The sequence below is a fragment of the Xiphophorus maculatus genome, chromosome 10 (genome assembly GCF_002775205.1).
Source record: "Xiphophorus maculatus strain JP 163 A chromosome 10, X_maculatus-5.0-male, whole genome shotgun sequence".
Lineage (NCBI taxonomy): Eukaryota > Metazoa > Chordata > Actinopteri > Cyprinodontiformes > Poeciliidae > Xiphophorus > Xiphophorus maculatus.
In genome coordinates, this window is record NC_036452.1 from 24,058,985 (window position 1) to 24,076,656 (window position 17,672).

The 17,672-nt window shown below is 39.8% G+C and overlaps 1 protein-coding gene across 2 annotated transcripts; it reads right to left on the reverse strand.

The window, feature by feature from the left end:
- Positions 1-2,718: 2,718 nt before the first annotated feature.
- Positions 2,719-17,656, reverse strand: naglu (N-acetyl-alpha-glucosaminidase). Of its 2 annotated transcripts, none has more exons than XM_023341415.1 (6): positions 17,151-17,656; positions 10,872-11,019; positions 9,150-9,296; positions 6,535-6,620; positions 4,985-5,241; positions 2,719-4,852 (listed from the first exon to the last, which is right to left on the reverse strand). In XM_023341415.1, exons 1-6 carry the CDS (start codon positions 17,558-17,560, stop codon positions 3,555-3,557), a joined length of 2,346 nt encoding a protein of 781 aa, XP_023197183.1. In that variant the 5' UTR covers positions 17,561-17,656; the 3' UTR covers positions 2,719-3,554. The 2 variants fall into 2 exon arrangements, with proteins under 2 accessions (XP_023197183.1, XP_023197182.1); XM_023341414.1 differs by lacking the exon at positions 17,151-17,656 and adding an exon at positions 13,530-14,030.
- Positions 17,657-17,672: the final 16 nt, after the last annotated feature.

The window sequence follows — 17,672 nt, forward strand, 5'->3', positions numbered from 1 at the left end:
GTTATTTTTATTTTCCTCCATGGGCCAACTGGTTTAGAGCTGCACTCTCCTGTCTTCATACTCTGGATGATGTGCTGATATGATGCTGTGTGTGAGCAAGCAACTTTCCTCACAACCTGATACAGTCTGTTTTTTAATCACTGCTCTGATACAAAAATGTATTTGAAACCAAATCTTTATCGGTCAAACATTTTTAAGAGGAGGGGTCATTTGGACCCCACTAGATATTTCTCATGTGTGAGGCATGGCAGGGCCAGTGTGTCTTTCTGCTTGTCTTTGTGTGACTTTGGCAACTGATGGTTTGACGAGACACCAAGGCCAGTCACGATAACAAATTTTGATGGACAAATTGTTCCAGGAGTTATGATAAAAAATGATGTTTTGAGACAATGGTAATGGCAAAATAATAATGCAAGAATACATTCTCAGAGATCTGTAAACTTTAAATTCTTATGAACATTTAACTCTGGAACTGGAGGACATTTTAAATATCCAAAATAAACAAAACAGCAAATAAAATGAATTATGAAGTCTTTGTAGAGAAAACTGTCCTTTGAAAATAAGAGCTAATTGAGACCAAAGCACCAAACTGAAGATTTTTATCATCCAGTTTTTGTTAGAGAGGAAAAAAGAGAAATGATATATCATGCCAATGGAAATTGAGTTTAATAGATCATGCCATTGATTTGATTATTGTGACAGGTCAAGGGACATGGCTCCTACTCCTCTTCTTCATCCAGGTTGTCTCAAGGCTAATATACGTAGCAGTTCTGGGTTCCAGTTTGCAGTAAAGTGGAAGGATAATGAATAATGATTTGAATTATGAGTCATTTACTAGATCTGTGAAATAAAGTTACCAGAAAAATGGTAGGTAGTGTAAAATAAAGGAGTCTATCTTCAAAATATTTTATGCAATGTAATCATGGAAAATATAATTTTGACTTGATTGGAAAGGCATTCAAAATATTTAATAAAACTTATTCCTAAATATTAATAAACAGAACAAAGACATGGTTGAGGCTCCTGCACCGTGTGAAGAGGTGAGGGGTAAACCAGCTAACTGGGGCTGACAGGGAGAGTTAGCCATGGCTAACATGGGATTCTGTTGAGAGGATGCAACCTGTCAAGCACAAATATAGTAAAACTTTTTTTTTTCTCTTGCAGTTAAAGTGAAACATTTCATACCTAATCTGCACTAGGTTGTAGTGTTTTCAATTGAAACATTCTGCAAATATGTCAACATGAACTCCCTTTCTAAGAGCTAGAGAAGATGAATCCATTAACTACAGAAAAATGCCAGAAGAACAAAAACATTTTGTAATAAACATTCCTTGAAATAATGTAATTTCACCTGGATTATTGGCACTAAATTATAGTTTCTTCTAAAACTTGTTCTAAATGTAATTGTTTATTATTAACAATTCACTTTAGAAAATAGAGCAATAGGAGCAGGAAGCCAGATGTTTGGACAGAAACTGGCTGTTACCCTAACCGCATTCTGACACCTGGTGTGATGTATGGATTGTACTGAACCAGTTTGACTTACTGTTCGGTCCCCTGAGATGGATTTTGTTGTGAGTAGGCACTATTTAAAGAAAGTGGAATGATCAGAAACACATAAAGCATAGAGTTGATTTTCATCTCAAACAGTGAATATACACCCTAATCAAAACCCCACTAAATAATTTGAACAATAACACAGCCTTCACATTTTCAACCACATTAACTATTAAAGCTGCAGTATGCATGTAATCTGTTAAAAAATTAAAGGAAAATAAAAATCAAGTTCCTCTGCTGCTTCCTGTGGCCCTAAGCCAACTACAAAGTTCTGTCAGAAACAGCCAATCAGAGCCAGGAGGAGGGTCCTTAGTGTTTTCAATCAATCTCATGTACTTGCTGCTCACATGTACATGAGCAACATGTACATGTGCTCATGTACATGTGCAGCTATGCTGCAGCTTCTTGAATGCAGAGCTTCACAACAGCTCAGGCGAGTGATGGCGACACAGAAACCTCGGCACATGCATCGAGAAATCAAGATGAAACCCCGAGTTGGAGGTAGTATCACTTTAAGGAAAACCACGCGACCGACACGGTCCCTGTGTCGTTTGGTTGAGAACGCATCAAATTGTATTTATAATGGAGAAAATGTATTGACGCCTTTAAGGGTTTTGTTGGATGGAGATACTTTGTGTTCTTTGCTTTGTGTTGGTTTTTGGCTCGTATTTGAATATCGGCATGAATCAACCAAGGAAGGGAAAGTTTTCTACCGTGTAAAAAAAAACAGAGAATAAGGTAAATGATTATTCTATTCTCATTTCCACTTTTGATCATTTTTCTTTTGGATTACTCCAATTCCTTTCCATAAAATATTTGAATTCCTTTACATGGCTTTTATTTCTATCCTAGGTGAAATGTAGGATTTGCCTAACCCTAACCCAGTGGTTCCCAAAGTGTGGGGCGCACCCCATAGGGGGGTGCAGTGCCATTGCAAGGGGGTGCGGGAAGCGGTATGGATGAAAAGAAAAACAGTTACACAAAAGTGTTTCACTGTAAAGATGGTTTGTAGTTTGTTTTGTTGCAACCTGAAGTGTGAAATAAACTTCAGTGGAGTTTGAAAACAAAATATGTGTATAGGTTTATGTCTGGTTGAACAACGTGTGTGTGCCCAGTTGATTTTTTTTTTCTTTTTTGGGGGGGCTTTTATTGTAATCCATAGGGGGGCCAGAAGAAAATCTTTGGGACCAGTGCCCTAGCCCATGAATAGCCAGAGGTATGAGGAGAAAAAGGAGGAGGTGAAAAAAGAACTGCAGAGTGCAGTTGCAGTTAGCCTAACAGCTGACATGAGGACATCCATCAACATGGAGGCTTACCTGGCTGTGACCTGTCACTATGTCAACAGTGACAACCATACATTGTGTAAATAGATGTTGGGAGTGGAACACGTCCCTCAGCAGCAAACTGTTGAAATTCTGAACCAAGAAACAAAACAATAAATGGTAGAGTGGGCCATGTCAGAGAAAGTGCCATGGCTGGTCACAGATGCAGCTGCAAACATGGTTGCATGTGTCAGAAAGTTCCAAATCTGGCACACAATTTGCATAGCCCATTGCTAAATTTAACAGTTCGAAAATCATGTGACCAAATTGAGACACTCACTGAGATCAGAAATAAAATAGTTTAAGCCTCCTGCTTAAACAGTCATCATAAGAGATGGGGTCATCATCTCCCACTAGCCCCAACCAGCACTGAGCCACTTTTACAAGTCTTTTTTGTGTGATTTGGGGAACTGACGGTCTGACGGGTCACCCTTCTTGCTGTCTGACCGTGACATTTGCCGCGCTCCTCCTGAGCGTTGTGCCAAGACTGCGGGAAGGATTACAAAATATGCTAAAAAACCTTTTTTTTAATAAACATTACATACTGCAGCCTTAATATGCTCCTTTTTAAAAAAGTATTTTTGTAAAAGTGATCAGTAAATTAACAGTTATTCCCAATAAAACCACACACACCAATCAGCTGCTCATTTCAATAAATCATACCAACAGATTATTTCAGTATATATCTGGACAGTATCTATTTGCCGATGCACTGGGACAGTCATGGGATGGGGGAGATGGGAGAGTTTTCTTCCATTTGTCCATTTGTTGTAGTCTCTTCATGGCTTGAGGGTAGTACTTGAGAAAAATTCTGTGGGCGATCTCATAAGTGTCTCCCTGAGGTTTGGTTGGGTACTTCCTGCCATTGTAAATGAATCCCTGTTCAACCTGGAAAACTGCCTGGTTGAAGGTATCCTGCTTGTATGGAAGTCCACGGTCCAGACACTCCACCAGCATTTGGACAAACAACCCCCACCGCTGAGCGTAGTAGTCTTCGATAAGACCCCCCCACTGTTTGTTAGCATAGTCCAGGATCTCGCCGCTGGGACCCCACAGAGTGACTTGGTTTCTGGCGTTCATGTCGTAAAGCTGTGCCTCTCTCTCGTTCAGGGCCTTGGATTGGGCTCGCTCCAGCCACGTCCCTAACAGGAAGTTCTGGTTGCTACTCAACAGTCGGTTGAGTTCAGGCAGGAGGTCATACACCAGCACGCCACCCACAGTCAGCAGCTCTGGCATTTTTTTATTGGCGAAGGCATCTGCGATATCCTGGTAAAAAGACGATGTCAGAACTTGCAGGACCTGCCGGGTCACATCGACTAGATCATACTGGAAGGTCTCTTTGGTCATAAAAGAAGGAGCCGCTTCCATGAAGAGTCTCCAGGCTTCAAACAGGTCAGCAGGATCATACCACAGGTCTGTTCTCATCCGAAAAGATGGCCTGCGTACGAGAGGGCTGTGATTGTGATTGACATACCCCGCTATGGTGCAGTTATACACACTGGTGAATAGGAGCTTCCATGCAGCTGTCAGGTTATCATTCATGCCACCGTAGCGCCGTACTGCATACAGGGACACCCACTTTGCAAGGTTGACTGGCTCTTTGCGCCATGCCAGTTCACTCATTAACTCATAGATAACAGGATTCTGCTCAATACCCTCAGGTGTCATGCCTATTCCTACCAGAGTGGAGTTTGGGAAGTGTAGGGCTTTAAAAGGCCCTGAGTTGATGCTCTCAATTGTGCCAAAAAATCCATTGTTGCCCCCAAAGTTGTTCAGCATACACCAGATGAAGGGCTGTCCATAGAAAGACTTTGTGTATGTGAAAACTGGATCGGCCTCTGCAAACAGATCCAGCACAATCATTCTTCCCAGGGGAACTCCGTGGAGTAGAGCCTGGATCTGTGGCGGCTTCCAGAACGTCTGATCGCTGAAGAACAACCAGCCTTGCATCAACCAGATCGCATTAGGATCAACTGGAGGGAAAGACATTTGGAGCGGAGTCAAAACAAGGACAACTTTTGTAAAAGTTTGATGGTGCCTCTGTGGATCAATGTCAGATTCAAAACTTGACACAAGAACAAAGTTTCAGACACCGAGACACTCACCGGCAGTCATTGAGGCAAAGACAGAGCGGCTGACTGCAGATAGGTAGGTGGGGTCAGAAGAAGGTGGGGTCATCTCATTGAAGGTGTCAGTGTTGTAGATATGGTCTGTGCCAAACTGCTTTACCACCTCAGACAGATAGAGGGTGCCAATCTGGAGAAAAAGCGGGTCCCTTGGATCCAGGATGTAGGAGCATGAGAAGCTGCAGTTGAAATGTGCCCACGGTCCCAACCTGGTAACATTGGCTTTCGGGTACAACCTGGACACAACAGGCCAATTACACAAGATCAGACAGAAACATGGAAGCTAACTGTGATAGGCCTGCTTTGTGTCACTTGGTGAAGGAAAAATGAAGCAGAACACTGGTGAATAGGAGCTTCCATGCAGCTGTCAGGTTATCATTCATGCCACCGTAGCGCCATACTGCATACAGGGACACCCACATTGCAAGGATATTCAGAGAATAGCTGTCTATTTCACCAAACTGCTCCAAACTCAACCTTTATTGTGGAACTGCTTCTTTCGAAGTTAGCCACACCCCCAATTCCCTGGAAAGAAGAAACTATGAAAAAAAAAAAGAAGAAGGAACTATCTACAGAGCCAGACCAGGTTCTGATCTACTTCCACTGGGACAGGACCTCCTTTCTACCTTTGAGGCAGAACAAAAACCTTTTCTCCACTGCTCTGTTTGGGATAAAGGCTGCATCCATGGGTGAGTGCGAGCTATCAGTTCCCTAAAATGTTGAGGTTAACTGATCATGTCCAAGAATCAACCAGGTTCTCTCTTTAGAGAGGAAGTTGGACACACAGGACAAAGTGAGTCCGCCACAGGAGAAACGGCAAGAACACAACTAAGCATGAAACTGATGAACATCCTGGATTTGAGTCCAATTTTTTTTTGACTTGTGTAATATTATTCCAGAAACATGATTGTGAGTCCCATTGGTTAAACTAAATAGCTTTTAGAGATGAGTGTGTGTATGCATGTCTGTTTGTGCAATGTGTCTCTGTGGGTACAGAAAGAATTAAAGTCATTATTTTGTAAAACTGCCAAGCTGGTAATATTTTCTATTCTATTTTTTGTTAATTTTCAAATAAAGTCATCCTAGTCTCTGGATTGTAACTTCACGCTTCTTGTTTGATTGGTTGATATAACTGCTTTCAGTTTTTGTTGCGCTGTGAAGCGTGACCACAGGGAAGTTCATCTTCACCTCATAAAAACTATAAACAAAATGAATTATTGAGTGAAACAGAGTTTAATGGCAGTTTGGTTTCAGAGTTGTTACTCTGTTTTAGAGTCAGGTGACTCTGTTATGACTGAGCTCCAGCAGATCGTCACCTTTGTATTTATATTAAGGATTATCATTAATAACAATTGTATAAAGGCATCAGTCAATGAATGAATACATGAAAGACACATTCCTTCATTCTTTGGAAGAAAGAACAGACTTTCATGATCAGTTCCCATTGAACATATCTCTACTTTTGAACACAACACACACACAACTAAAAGTAATAACTAAAATGTGTGAGAAAAATAAGGATGTGTTACCTGAGAATTCCTCTGGGAATGTTCCCTGAGAAGGCTGGCAGCACAGGTATCATTCCAAAAGCTCTCATCCGCTCTAAGATTTTAAACTGCAGGAAGAAGGAAATGTGATGAGGATTCAGTTACTCAAAAAATGTACTTGCCATGAAAACTGTGATGTTAAAAAGTTTCCTACTTGTTAATTAAACCAATCATGACCTCAGCCAATCACAACATAGTATCTCTACAACTAGACTTAGTGGGACATCTCTAGTAAACGGAAGGCCACCATGTATACAATGAAACCTCAATCAAACCTGAACTCACCTGACCTGGGTTAGCATGTTTTCATGCAGAATTACCTTTTGTTTGTGAAGTACAGGTAAACTTTTTTTAACCTAAGAAATTTGAAATAAAGGCGCCACCTTGTGGTGCCAATAAGCAACATTTTTTTTTTTTCCACGAGTGAGGAGCAAAAGATATTTCACTTTAGGTGATTGTCTGGTTGTCTGCTGTGTTTGTCTCACAGTCGGATTGTTTCATACTTTGCCAACTTTGTGGGAATATTGATGAACACAGAAGTCCTGCGACCGACACAACATGCATGTCCAGACACAAGGCGAGTCCAGAAGTCAAGCTTGGAACCAACAGGTCAACTTCTTCTCCCTAACCATGATACATGTGGAGCTTACTTTTTAAAATTACACAGGCGGAGGTTTAAAGGTTTAAAAAGCCTTAAATTAAAAGCATTTTGGTAAAGGGACCCAAGAAGGCACCTGTCGGGTCTGATTGTATCAAACAGTCACAATCCCGCTATCTTATTTAAAATGATTAACTCTGTTCTAAATGATCCACATAGTGGTTTTATGGAGACTTCACCTACTGTATGTGAAAGCTTTTTACACATTTTTGATGAGAAAGTCGCTTCTATTAGAGCCCAGATCGTCCCCTCTGCTTATGACCCTTCAGTCGTTGTGCTTGTTCTGCTGTTTCATTCACAGCTTTGAATGTGTGACCTTGCAGTCATTGCAGGAGGTGGTTAGTCACTTAAGGAAACTTCACTTCACTTCGAAACAGTGATCCATGTATTTGTGACCACATGGCTGATTACTGTAATGCACTTTATACAGGAGTCAATGATTTATATATTTTCCAGCTTCAGAGGGTACAAAATGCTGCTGCACGTTTTTTAACATTTGACCATATTTCCCCTATTTTAGCTTCCTTACACTGGTTGCCAGTACATTTTAGGATTAATTTTAAAATCCTTTTATTTGTTTTTAAAGCTCTTAATGGCCTTGCCCCTCCCTATCTGTCTGAGCCATTACATTCTTACACACCTCCTGCTCCCTCAGGTCAGCTGATCAGCTGCTTCTGAAGGTACCAAAGACAAAGTGTACCAAAGACAGAGGGGGCCGTGCTTTTTCTGCTTTTTCTGTGGCAGCTCCCAAGCTATGGAATGATCTTCCTTTGGGCATTAAGACTCTTCACTTGCTGTTTTCAAGTCCCTTTTTAAGACCCATCTTTTTTCTTTTGGCACAATCTTTTACACTTTATTTTATTGTGTCTGTATATTAATATGCATTTTATATTCGATCTTTTCTATTTTACAATTGCATTGTATTTTATGATTGTGTATAGCACTTTGGTTCTGTCGGTGTATAAAGTGCTTCATAAATAAAATTGGTATGGTATGGTAAGGGACAGTATTATGTGTTTTGCAGAAAAATAGTGCCATTTTATCAAGTAACTATTATTTCAAGTAACTATTTTACCATCAGTTGTTATATCAATGCTATATATCAAATGTATATATCAAACATGACAAAAGAAATTTGACTTTGAAATTTAACCCCTTGAAATTGGGCCTGTGTCTCTTTAAAACCTCCTGCTCATTCTGAAACTCTGCTTTCAGGAAGTCATCACAACATGGCTCCTCTATTAACCCTTTAACAATTATTCACCGTTCCCATAATGAGCTCAGGAGATGCACAGTTCCACCAGGTGTTTGCTAACTGCTGATAGCTAGTCTGAAGGAGCTGAGTGGGGAAGTCGTGGAGGAGGGCTGCTCTGTGAGGTGGAAGAGCTGCACTTTCCACCCAGACTTGTTTTGCACAGCTGAATGGTTGCCATGGAGATGAAACGATTTCTCAAACATGTATGAAAGAATCAAAGCAACACCGCAGGAATGTTTTTGATGAGGGAATAAAATCATAACATGATGCAAAGCTCAAAAAAGTGGACTTGCCATAAGACTGCCCCTTTAAAGAGAAGCATCAGCCTCACTAGAGGAGCATATGGATAATGAAGCGATGCAGCAGGATTTCACAAAATATGTTGTTAAAAAGTTTTAGTAAATAAATAAATAACCAAATAATTCCCCTTTGTATAGCAGCTTGTGAATCACATCAGGAAGTGATGATCCTAATCTGAATGTAACAGGGTAACCTGTTGATCGGTGCAATCAAGACGTAACAACCAGACTTACAGACAGTATGATCTTGTCTGTGTGTCAAAACTGCTGCTCTACATTCAAACACATTCATACAGCCTCACTCACTGGTTGTATTATCAGACAGTCACTGTGATTGTAAACATTAAGTGTTAAAGTGTGTTGACATTCAAAGAGTAATGAATACTTGGAGGTACAGTTGGTTCACATGCCAGGACTGAGGCAGAGGCCCACCAAACTTGTCCATGTTAGCCATCCGGTTCCAGGCAAGAAACGCCGGTCCAGAGAAGAACTCTTCCAGCTCCGACTCGTTCAATCCAAGAGCTCGGTACACCTGAAGGGCAAAGGGCAAACAGGTTCAGGAGGTCATCACAACTGCAGCTGCCCAAATAAGACCAAGCAACAACTTCCATCAGCAAGTTTTCTCTTCCTGCTGTAAGTACTACATGTTCTGTACTGAATCTGCTCAGCCACATAGTAAAATTATTTAAGTTTACCTATAAAGGATTTTTCACCAGCAAAAATCACAAAGTGCGGCAGACATAAACATTTAAAATGTTAAGTTAAAACATAATTAAAATGCCCCCCCCAAAAAAAATTAAGGATACAAGAATTAAAGGAAATATTTAATAATATATAAAAGATCTTAAGGTTAAAGCATGTTTGAATTTGAGTCTTCAGCTGCTTCTTAAATCAGTCCAGACTCTTGAGGCATCATAAAAACCATGGAAGATCGTTCCACTGTTGGTGTGAGACACATCAGAAAAAGAGAGGAAGTAAGAGCAAAAACTTCAAGTTTCTGTTTTGAGACAAACTTTTATCTATATGTTGTCAGATGTTAAAACTGTTATTGACCATGGTCTGACTTCTCAGGGGTCAGTTGAATTGTTTTTTCAGCCAGACCATACTTTTTTCAGGACGTGAAGCAATTGACCACCTGACAGTCTCAGAATGTTAAAAGGAGCAGTACTGCTAAATATCATCTGCATAAAAGTTTCAAAAATGTATTAATGATCTGTCCAAGTGGGTGAATAAATAGCTTATAGAGAAGTGGGTTCTTTTGTACTGTTTTAAAAGTAATGTTAGTTTCCTTAATAAGTTGAAAAGCTTCATAGACAAACCTGAAAGAAACAAAGAAGTGTACACCAATTTGTTGGATTTAATCTTAAACATGTAAGGGTAATCTGTTCTTTCTTTCCAGAAATGCAGTGGTAGGGTTACAAGAAATACATTTTGAATGGGAGTCAGTGACATAAAGCAGTGTGTTCATGGAGGGAACACTGACTGTGTTTTAACACATACAATAAAGGTTTTATGAATTCTAAATTATGTTTAAAGAATTTCTGTTCAGTATAGAAGAATCCAGAAGTTTAGGTTTCCACCCGTCCAATGTCTTGTTTCTTCTGAACGGTACGGTACAGGTTGGTGTGCTGCTGGTCTGGTTTGTAGAGTAGGAACTGACAGTGGGCAGTTCTACTCCTACATGCAGACTTTAAGTCTTAAAATCTGGATGCATTCATGCAGACTGCAAGTCCAAGTCTACACGGATACACCAAAACTGAGTTTTGAAAACATCTCCACTTTGACAAGCATTTTGAAGATGTGTATTTTTTTCCTCCACACGGCACAAAAACAGCAAAAAAGCCTTTAGAAAATGTGTGTGTCAGTACAGAGAGTCCCCAGTTTAATGAGGTTACTGTAACTAGTTCATTCAATCATAACTCAGCTCTCACTGATTTTTCTGCCTCACATGTTCAAATCTCATTTTTGTCACAACTTAAGCAGTAGCTTTGTTCACTGATTCGTCATTTCAATAGATTATTAAGAAGACACACTTGTTGCTTAATGAATAATTACCGTAGATTTTTTTTTCTTAAACTCAGAGATAAAAAAAAAAACTGTCTCTCACCTCTTGCCACAGAGCTTCTTGGCCAGTGAAAGCCAGAGGCAGATTGATTCCATTCAGAGCCATCCAGTCGATCTCCTTCTCCCATCTTGGCCAGTCCCACCACACAAAGGAGTAACTGACGGTGCAGACGTTCTGGTAATACCGGAATCTGGACACAACCAAATAAAATTTATTTACTTAACTTTTTTTTTAATGATCTGAACCAGAGGAGCTTCACCGAATACACGGAACTGGAAACTGAAGGTGAAAAACAGAACAAAAAAAAATTTCTTTTGCTTTTTTGTCAACAGTGTTTTAGATAATCAAACAAGTTATAAGATTAGTCAATGATAAAATGATTAAATATAGCAATGTAATGCAAATTATAAGTGATTATTTTTATTAACATAAAAAAAAAAATCAATCCAAGCCAACTTGGCTCATTGTACATAAGTAGATGTTCCATAAACTTGATAACTGATTTGCCATCCTTTGCAGAACCGGCTGCCATCGATTGCTTGTATAACTGACAATGAGTCTTTGTCAGCGCTGCGGAGAAATTCAGACCCACTCAGTCTTGAGAAATTGGTTTATTTCAACCAAACTAGAGGGCTTTCCTGAATTAACAGGAGGTTTAAAAGGTCATTCTCCTGCATCTCCATCAGATTTGGTTAAACTACAGGGTCAGATCAGTGTTCAAGCTAACCCCGTTTCTCCTGAAATCTACAATCAACACATAGTGTTAGTGTTCACATTCAGTCTAATTATTTCCCCACCATGCAAAGCCTGAACTAAGCTGTTTGTAATTGTGGAAGAATCTTACTGCTCCATTGGGAATGATGTTGTTCACTCAGAAGTTTGTTCATTCAGTCAAATGCTCAGCAATGACCATCCTCTACATGTGGCTGGAACAGCATCCCTCAAAAAACAACTTCAGCCTTCTGTGATCATCTTCTCACAGTTTTCTTCATTACAGATTGCCTCTGGATTAACATTAGACTAATATTCTGAGCAGAGGAAGTCTTTCTTTAGGGATGTATGCACTCTTTACATAAAACAAATACAATGTGTTGTTTCCTCTGGTAGAGCATCTGAATAACGGATACATGATTAAAATCTCCAGATATTGCTACGTACGCATTGGGGTGTTGTACTTTAGCAACCACTGATATGATCAGATTATCTGGAGTGTCAACAACCACAGAATGTACACTGTAGCCAGAAAAAACACTGATGAGCACTTTGGATAAGTAATATGGCAGAAAACATACTGCTAAAAAAGGCTCAATATCCAGGTCCCAGGGACAATACTTCACATCGATTACACTATCTGTCATTGATAAGTGCTGCTAATTCACCTTGTTTGCTCTTTTATTTAATGAACAGGAAAGAAATTCTGAAGGACACATTGGGTGTACTTCAGAAGTGAAGGTGGGAGAAGATTCAGGCTTCTTCCGGTCACTTTGAAAGACAACATTAGCTTTAACCAAACACACTGGTTAAAGCTAACCAACATGTTTGGTTTAACCAAACACATTAAATATAAGATAGAACCCTGGGAAAACCCAAGTGAAACTTACTTGCCATAACTTTTAGAGCCAACTGTAGTTGGGCTCTACTTCTGTCATAACTATAGTGAGCTGATGCGTGTAATAGGAAGTGGTCCAAAAAGGATTTAACCACAGAGCAAATGCTTACATTTTACCCTTGTAGCAAATAAAAAATAATGTGACAACACTCAGTCATATATCCATGCATCCTTCCTATCCAATCATAAAACTCATGCACAAAACGAGTTTTTGCATAAGGGAAGCTGCTAAAGGCAGCCTTTTAAAAATTATGTTTAGGCAGCTCATGTAAACCTTCAACCATTTCACCAGCACTTCCCTTCATAAAATATGAACTTACTGAGACTGTGAAAGCACCTTCCTGTAAATATGAACTTCTGTGGTTGCCGTCTCATGCAGCTGCTTTTTATCAGACATACTTTGTGGCAAAGTATCTCTAAAGACAGACACTACTCAAGTTAACTGATTAAAAATGTATTTAACCATAAAAAATGCGAGACTACTTTGAACAGGTGATCTTTTTCTGTTTAATTAATTAAGAAAATAGCCTGTTCATTTAAATGCCTGATGCCTGTAATAACCAAGACATAAACTGGTCAAATCATATTTGAGTAGTTTTTGTAAACTGATATGTAAATAATTGTAAGAGGGGCCTATGATATGGCATCAAATCAATAGCTGAACTGAATCGTACTCGTGTCATGACAGAATATGATATAACGAGAAACATATAATCATCCAAACAAATTGATATATCATATTGTAATAAAGCTCCTAGTATATAGGCTGCATAAACTGGTACTCATACACATAGGCAGAGAAGAAATCTCAAACTTGTATAGGAAAGATGAGAAAAATATTGTTAAAGAGTCATAAAACACCTATAGGTTATTTGGTTCAACAGATCAAAAGTGAAACAAAAAAAAAATCAATATCGCGGAAGAAATGTTACTCATTTTAGAGAGTACAAACTCACATCTCATGGAGTCGCATCTTCATCAGCAAAATAATTTAAATCGCCTGCAAATATTTCCTGGGCCTCTGGTCTATCAGAGGCTAATCATTTCCACTGGAACAGTGCTGAACTGGGGACACGATTCGGGTCACTGACCTGTGAGGGGTGTTGATGCGCAGCACGCCTGTCAGCTGCGGCAGAGGACTTGGGACTGCTAGCTGGTTCCCCGACCAGGAAACATGGCAATTACAAAAATATTTCAGATAGTTATAGATCCCAGAAGCCAGGGCCACTCCGGTGCTGCCTGTCGCCACAATCTTATTGTTTTTAGCTGATCTGAGCTCACAAACATCCAGGCTGTCATTGGAGAGGCTCCTGTTGACTGACACTATGAACTCCGTGGATCTGTTCCCCAGCAGCCGCCTCAGCAGCCCGGACACCGCTCGCGCCTGCTCCTTGTCGCTAGCTTTGGGTTTGATATGGTCCAGAGTGGAAAACTTACAGCTTACAGTTAGAAAAAAACAGACGACAATCAGAGCCACATATAAGGCCTTTGTAGACGACATTTTAAACCCGCATTCCCAAGAAGGCACTGTGGAAGAAGTTTAAAAACAACTGAATTTCTTTATTTGCTGGCAACCAGGAAACTGTAATTGACAGAAAGCATGTTGGCCAATCAGAGTATAAGATGCTGACGCGCTCATATCTCCCACCCAATAAGATGAAAACTGTTTTGCAAAGTGGTTTCACGTGATCAATCTGTCATATGACAAGAAAAAAAAAACAAAAAAAAAACAGAAATGGGAATTCCGATTTTTTTTTCAGAGATCAGCATTATTTGGCTGCATCTTTTAGAAGGCAATTTATACCGTTTGTGTTTTGAACACTTCTCAGTAATCAGGTAGAGTAATTATTTCACAGCAGGAAACAATAACAATAGTAATGGGATGGAATATGCAAAATTTGGAATATCATATGCTAGAGTATAAAGTTATAAAACAAACAATAAAAAGCAGTGGAAATTCTGTGAAATAGAGAACGGAATTTTAATGAATACAATTTAGTCGTGCAGAGTGTTTCTTACTAGTGGCAATGGGAGGTAATTTACTGAGTAACAAACACTACAGATAATAATAAGCAGAACATACCGTAGATATGCACACATACAAAATCACGGAGATTAACTTATATCAGATCTTTCATACACAGAGAGGTCGTCTAATAAAATAAATCAATCAATCGTTCTCATAACTGAACTGCCTCGGGCCTGACCGACATCCCATGACTAACCCAGGTACGAGTCAGGTGACTAATTTAAAAACATCACAAGATCAGGATGTAATTTACTTCCCTTAAAAGTGTTTGTTTTACAAAACCACCGATACTGGTTCTCAAAAGTTTACACACCTTGTTGGGAATTTTTGTTGTTGTTGTTTTAATTAGGTCTCGATAAATCAGTTCAAAACTTTTTCAACCTTCATGTGACATTTATCCTGCACAAATCAAATGAAAAGCAAAAAAAAGAGAGAGAAAGGGCCGGGGTGAGGGAAGTTGCATTGATATTGCATACAAGTGCAACACTTAATCTAATAATTGTTGAAACAGCTTTTATATAATTTTTCAGCAACGAAAAAATATAGGCTCACACCTGCTATCAATTAAAGAAAAACTGATTAATGCTACAGAGTCAGGCCTTCATAGAGCCACTAACCAAAACCAAGATTTTGCTTTCATACAGTCCCTGATTTTCATTATTGATTTTGATAATCAATAATAAAAATGATTGATTACAACCAGACAAAAGGAACAAGGTAAACCATCAGTCAGTCAAGTCACTTTAATTTGCTCACTTTAACCATGCTCAGTACTCTGTTCCTCTGGAAAAGCCTTTACTATGCATCCTCATTCTTTAACTAGGGTCCAGTTGTTTTCTTGGGATTAAACGAATTCTGTTTATTTCACTTTGATTGCTATATTTGTTCGGAAAATGTATTGTTTTGCAGTGTTGTATAAAGTACTGAAATCTCAGAGTCAAGTAAAAGTACAAGTACCTCTCCAAAATACGACTTTGGTAAAAGTCGAAGTCACTGACTGAAATGTTACTTGAGTTAAAGTCTTAAAGTATCTGAAACTTCTTGTACTTAAGTATGGAAATTACTGTAAAAATGGATGTACTCAAGTAATGTAATGAAAAGTACAAGTAAAAAGTAAAACAAGGCAAGTTTGAATGACATTTCTTATATTTTGGTAAACTTGTCAAATAAACTTAAAATAATGTACCCAACCAAGTGCAGGCAAAATGAAACCTGCTAATAAATTGTTCCAGTTTTAAAGAGTAGCACATGTTAATGGTTTGTGGTTTTGAACTTGCATGCCTTTCCTATATTCGTTAAATTTAGTCTAAATTGCTATCGCTATGGCTTCTGTCCCCCGTTGAACTAGGGTGACCAGACGTCCTCTTTTTCCCGGACATGTCCTACTTTTCAGACCTAAAAAGATGTCCGGGGGGAATTTAAAAATTGTCCGGGATTTTGGTCAATTGCCTCAAAACACATTACATAGCTTACAGTGCATTGTAGGGCACGGCGCTGCGTGTCACGTAATCCCTGAGCCGCGTCAGTGGGCAGCACTCTTCTCTGTTCGGGGGCCACCCCACCCGTCCGGTGTAAGGTGTTCTGACTTCTGATTTCCCCAACAATGGGAGAAGTGAAACAGGTGTATCCTATTGGAGGTGATGATCAAGCCCAGGCAAGCAGGCTACGACTTTGTTCGGTAGCCTGCTTGCTACTTGCTAATCAGTAGGTGGGGTCAAAACAATTTGTTTCTCTCTCTCGCGTGTTTGTAACGAGTAACTAAACCACACATTGAAAATGTATCGGAGTAAAAGTACGCAATTAAGTTCGGAAATATAGTGAAGTAAAAGTGAAAGTCATCAAACATTTTCATACTCCAGGAAAGTATGAAGTACTCCAAAATATACTTAAGTAAAGTAGTGAAGTATTTTTACTTCGTTACTATACAACACTGTTGTTTTGGTTAAGAAGCAGAGCTCACTGAGCTACACCCAGAAAACCTGCCAAATCCTCTCTGCTAATGCCAAACACTCCTCAGCCATTTGTCTGAGGCGAGGCTGTGGCTGGGCGCTCCGGCACAAATGGGTCTCACAAGATGATCCTTAAGGGTTCAGTGTTGCTGAGGTCAGGCCATTCAGTCCTTAGATATCAAACTCTAGAGGTTTGAGAGGGGAGCATTGATATAATGTAGCATAAAGGTTGGTCCCAAAGAATTAAGCTGCCACTCGTGCACAACGTTATCCTGATGTTTCTCTGCATTGACATTGCTTCTGATGACAAGCCTCGTTTTTCCAGTGAGGGAGGCGCCGCCATGACATGGTCTCAACTAAACGCTGCTTGACATTGGCAGAGAGGATTTAACAAATTTTCCATGGGTGCAACCCCCCCAAAAAACCTACTTCCTTTTCTTACAAATGTGGCACCACAGATGTCACACTGAAGTCCCTGAGGCTGTTCTCCTGACATTTTATTGGTGAAACAGTGTCGTACAAAAAACAAACAAAAAAAACAACACCCAGACAGATTCCTATATTATACCATAAAAAGAAAGTCAGTGGAAAATATTGTTGAAATATTACAATTTCAACTATTAAAAACAAATCATTGTGAAGAAAAAGTAGTCCTAATTGGTGCACACTGCATGCCCCAAACTTAAAACCAGCAACACGCAGCAGTTATTTTGGAACTGTTCGGGGTCACTGACCTGTGAGGGGTGTTGATGCGCAGCACGCCTGTCAGCTGCGGCAGAGGACTTGGGACTGCTAGCTGGTTCCCCGACCAGGAAACATGGCAATTACAAAAATATTTCAGATAGTTATAGATCCCAGAAGCCAGGGCCACTCCGGTGCTGCCTGTCGCCACAATCTTATTGTTTTTAGCTGATCTGAGCTCACAAACATCCAGGCTGTCATTGGAGAGGCTCCTGTTGACTGACACTATGAACTCCGTGGATCTGTTCCCCAGCAGCCGCCTCAGCAGCCCGGACACCGCTCGCGCCTGCTCCTCGTCGCTAGCCTTTGGTTGGATGTGATCCAGAGTGGGAAACTTACAGTTAACAATGAGAAAAAGACAGAAGAAAACTACAGCCACCTCACCGCTCTTAGTGGGGGACATTTTAAACCCCTATTAAAAACAAAACACCTGTTCAGGTTGGAATCATCTACGTTTTTAGATAAAGACCAGGAAGTGGTGCCTGATGATAAGTAATCCATCAGAGGCACCTGAT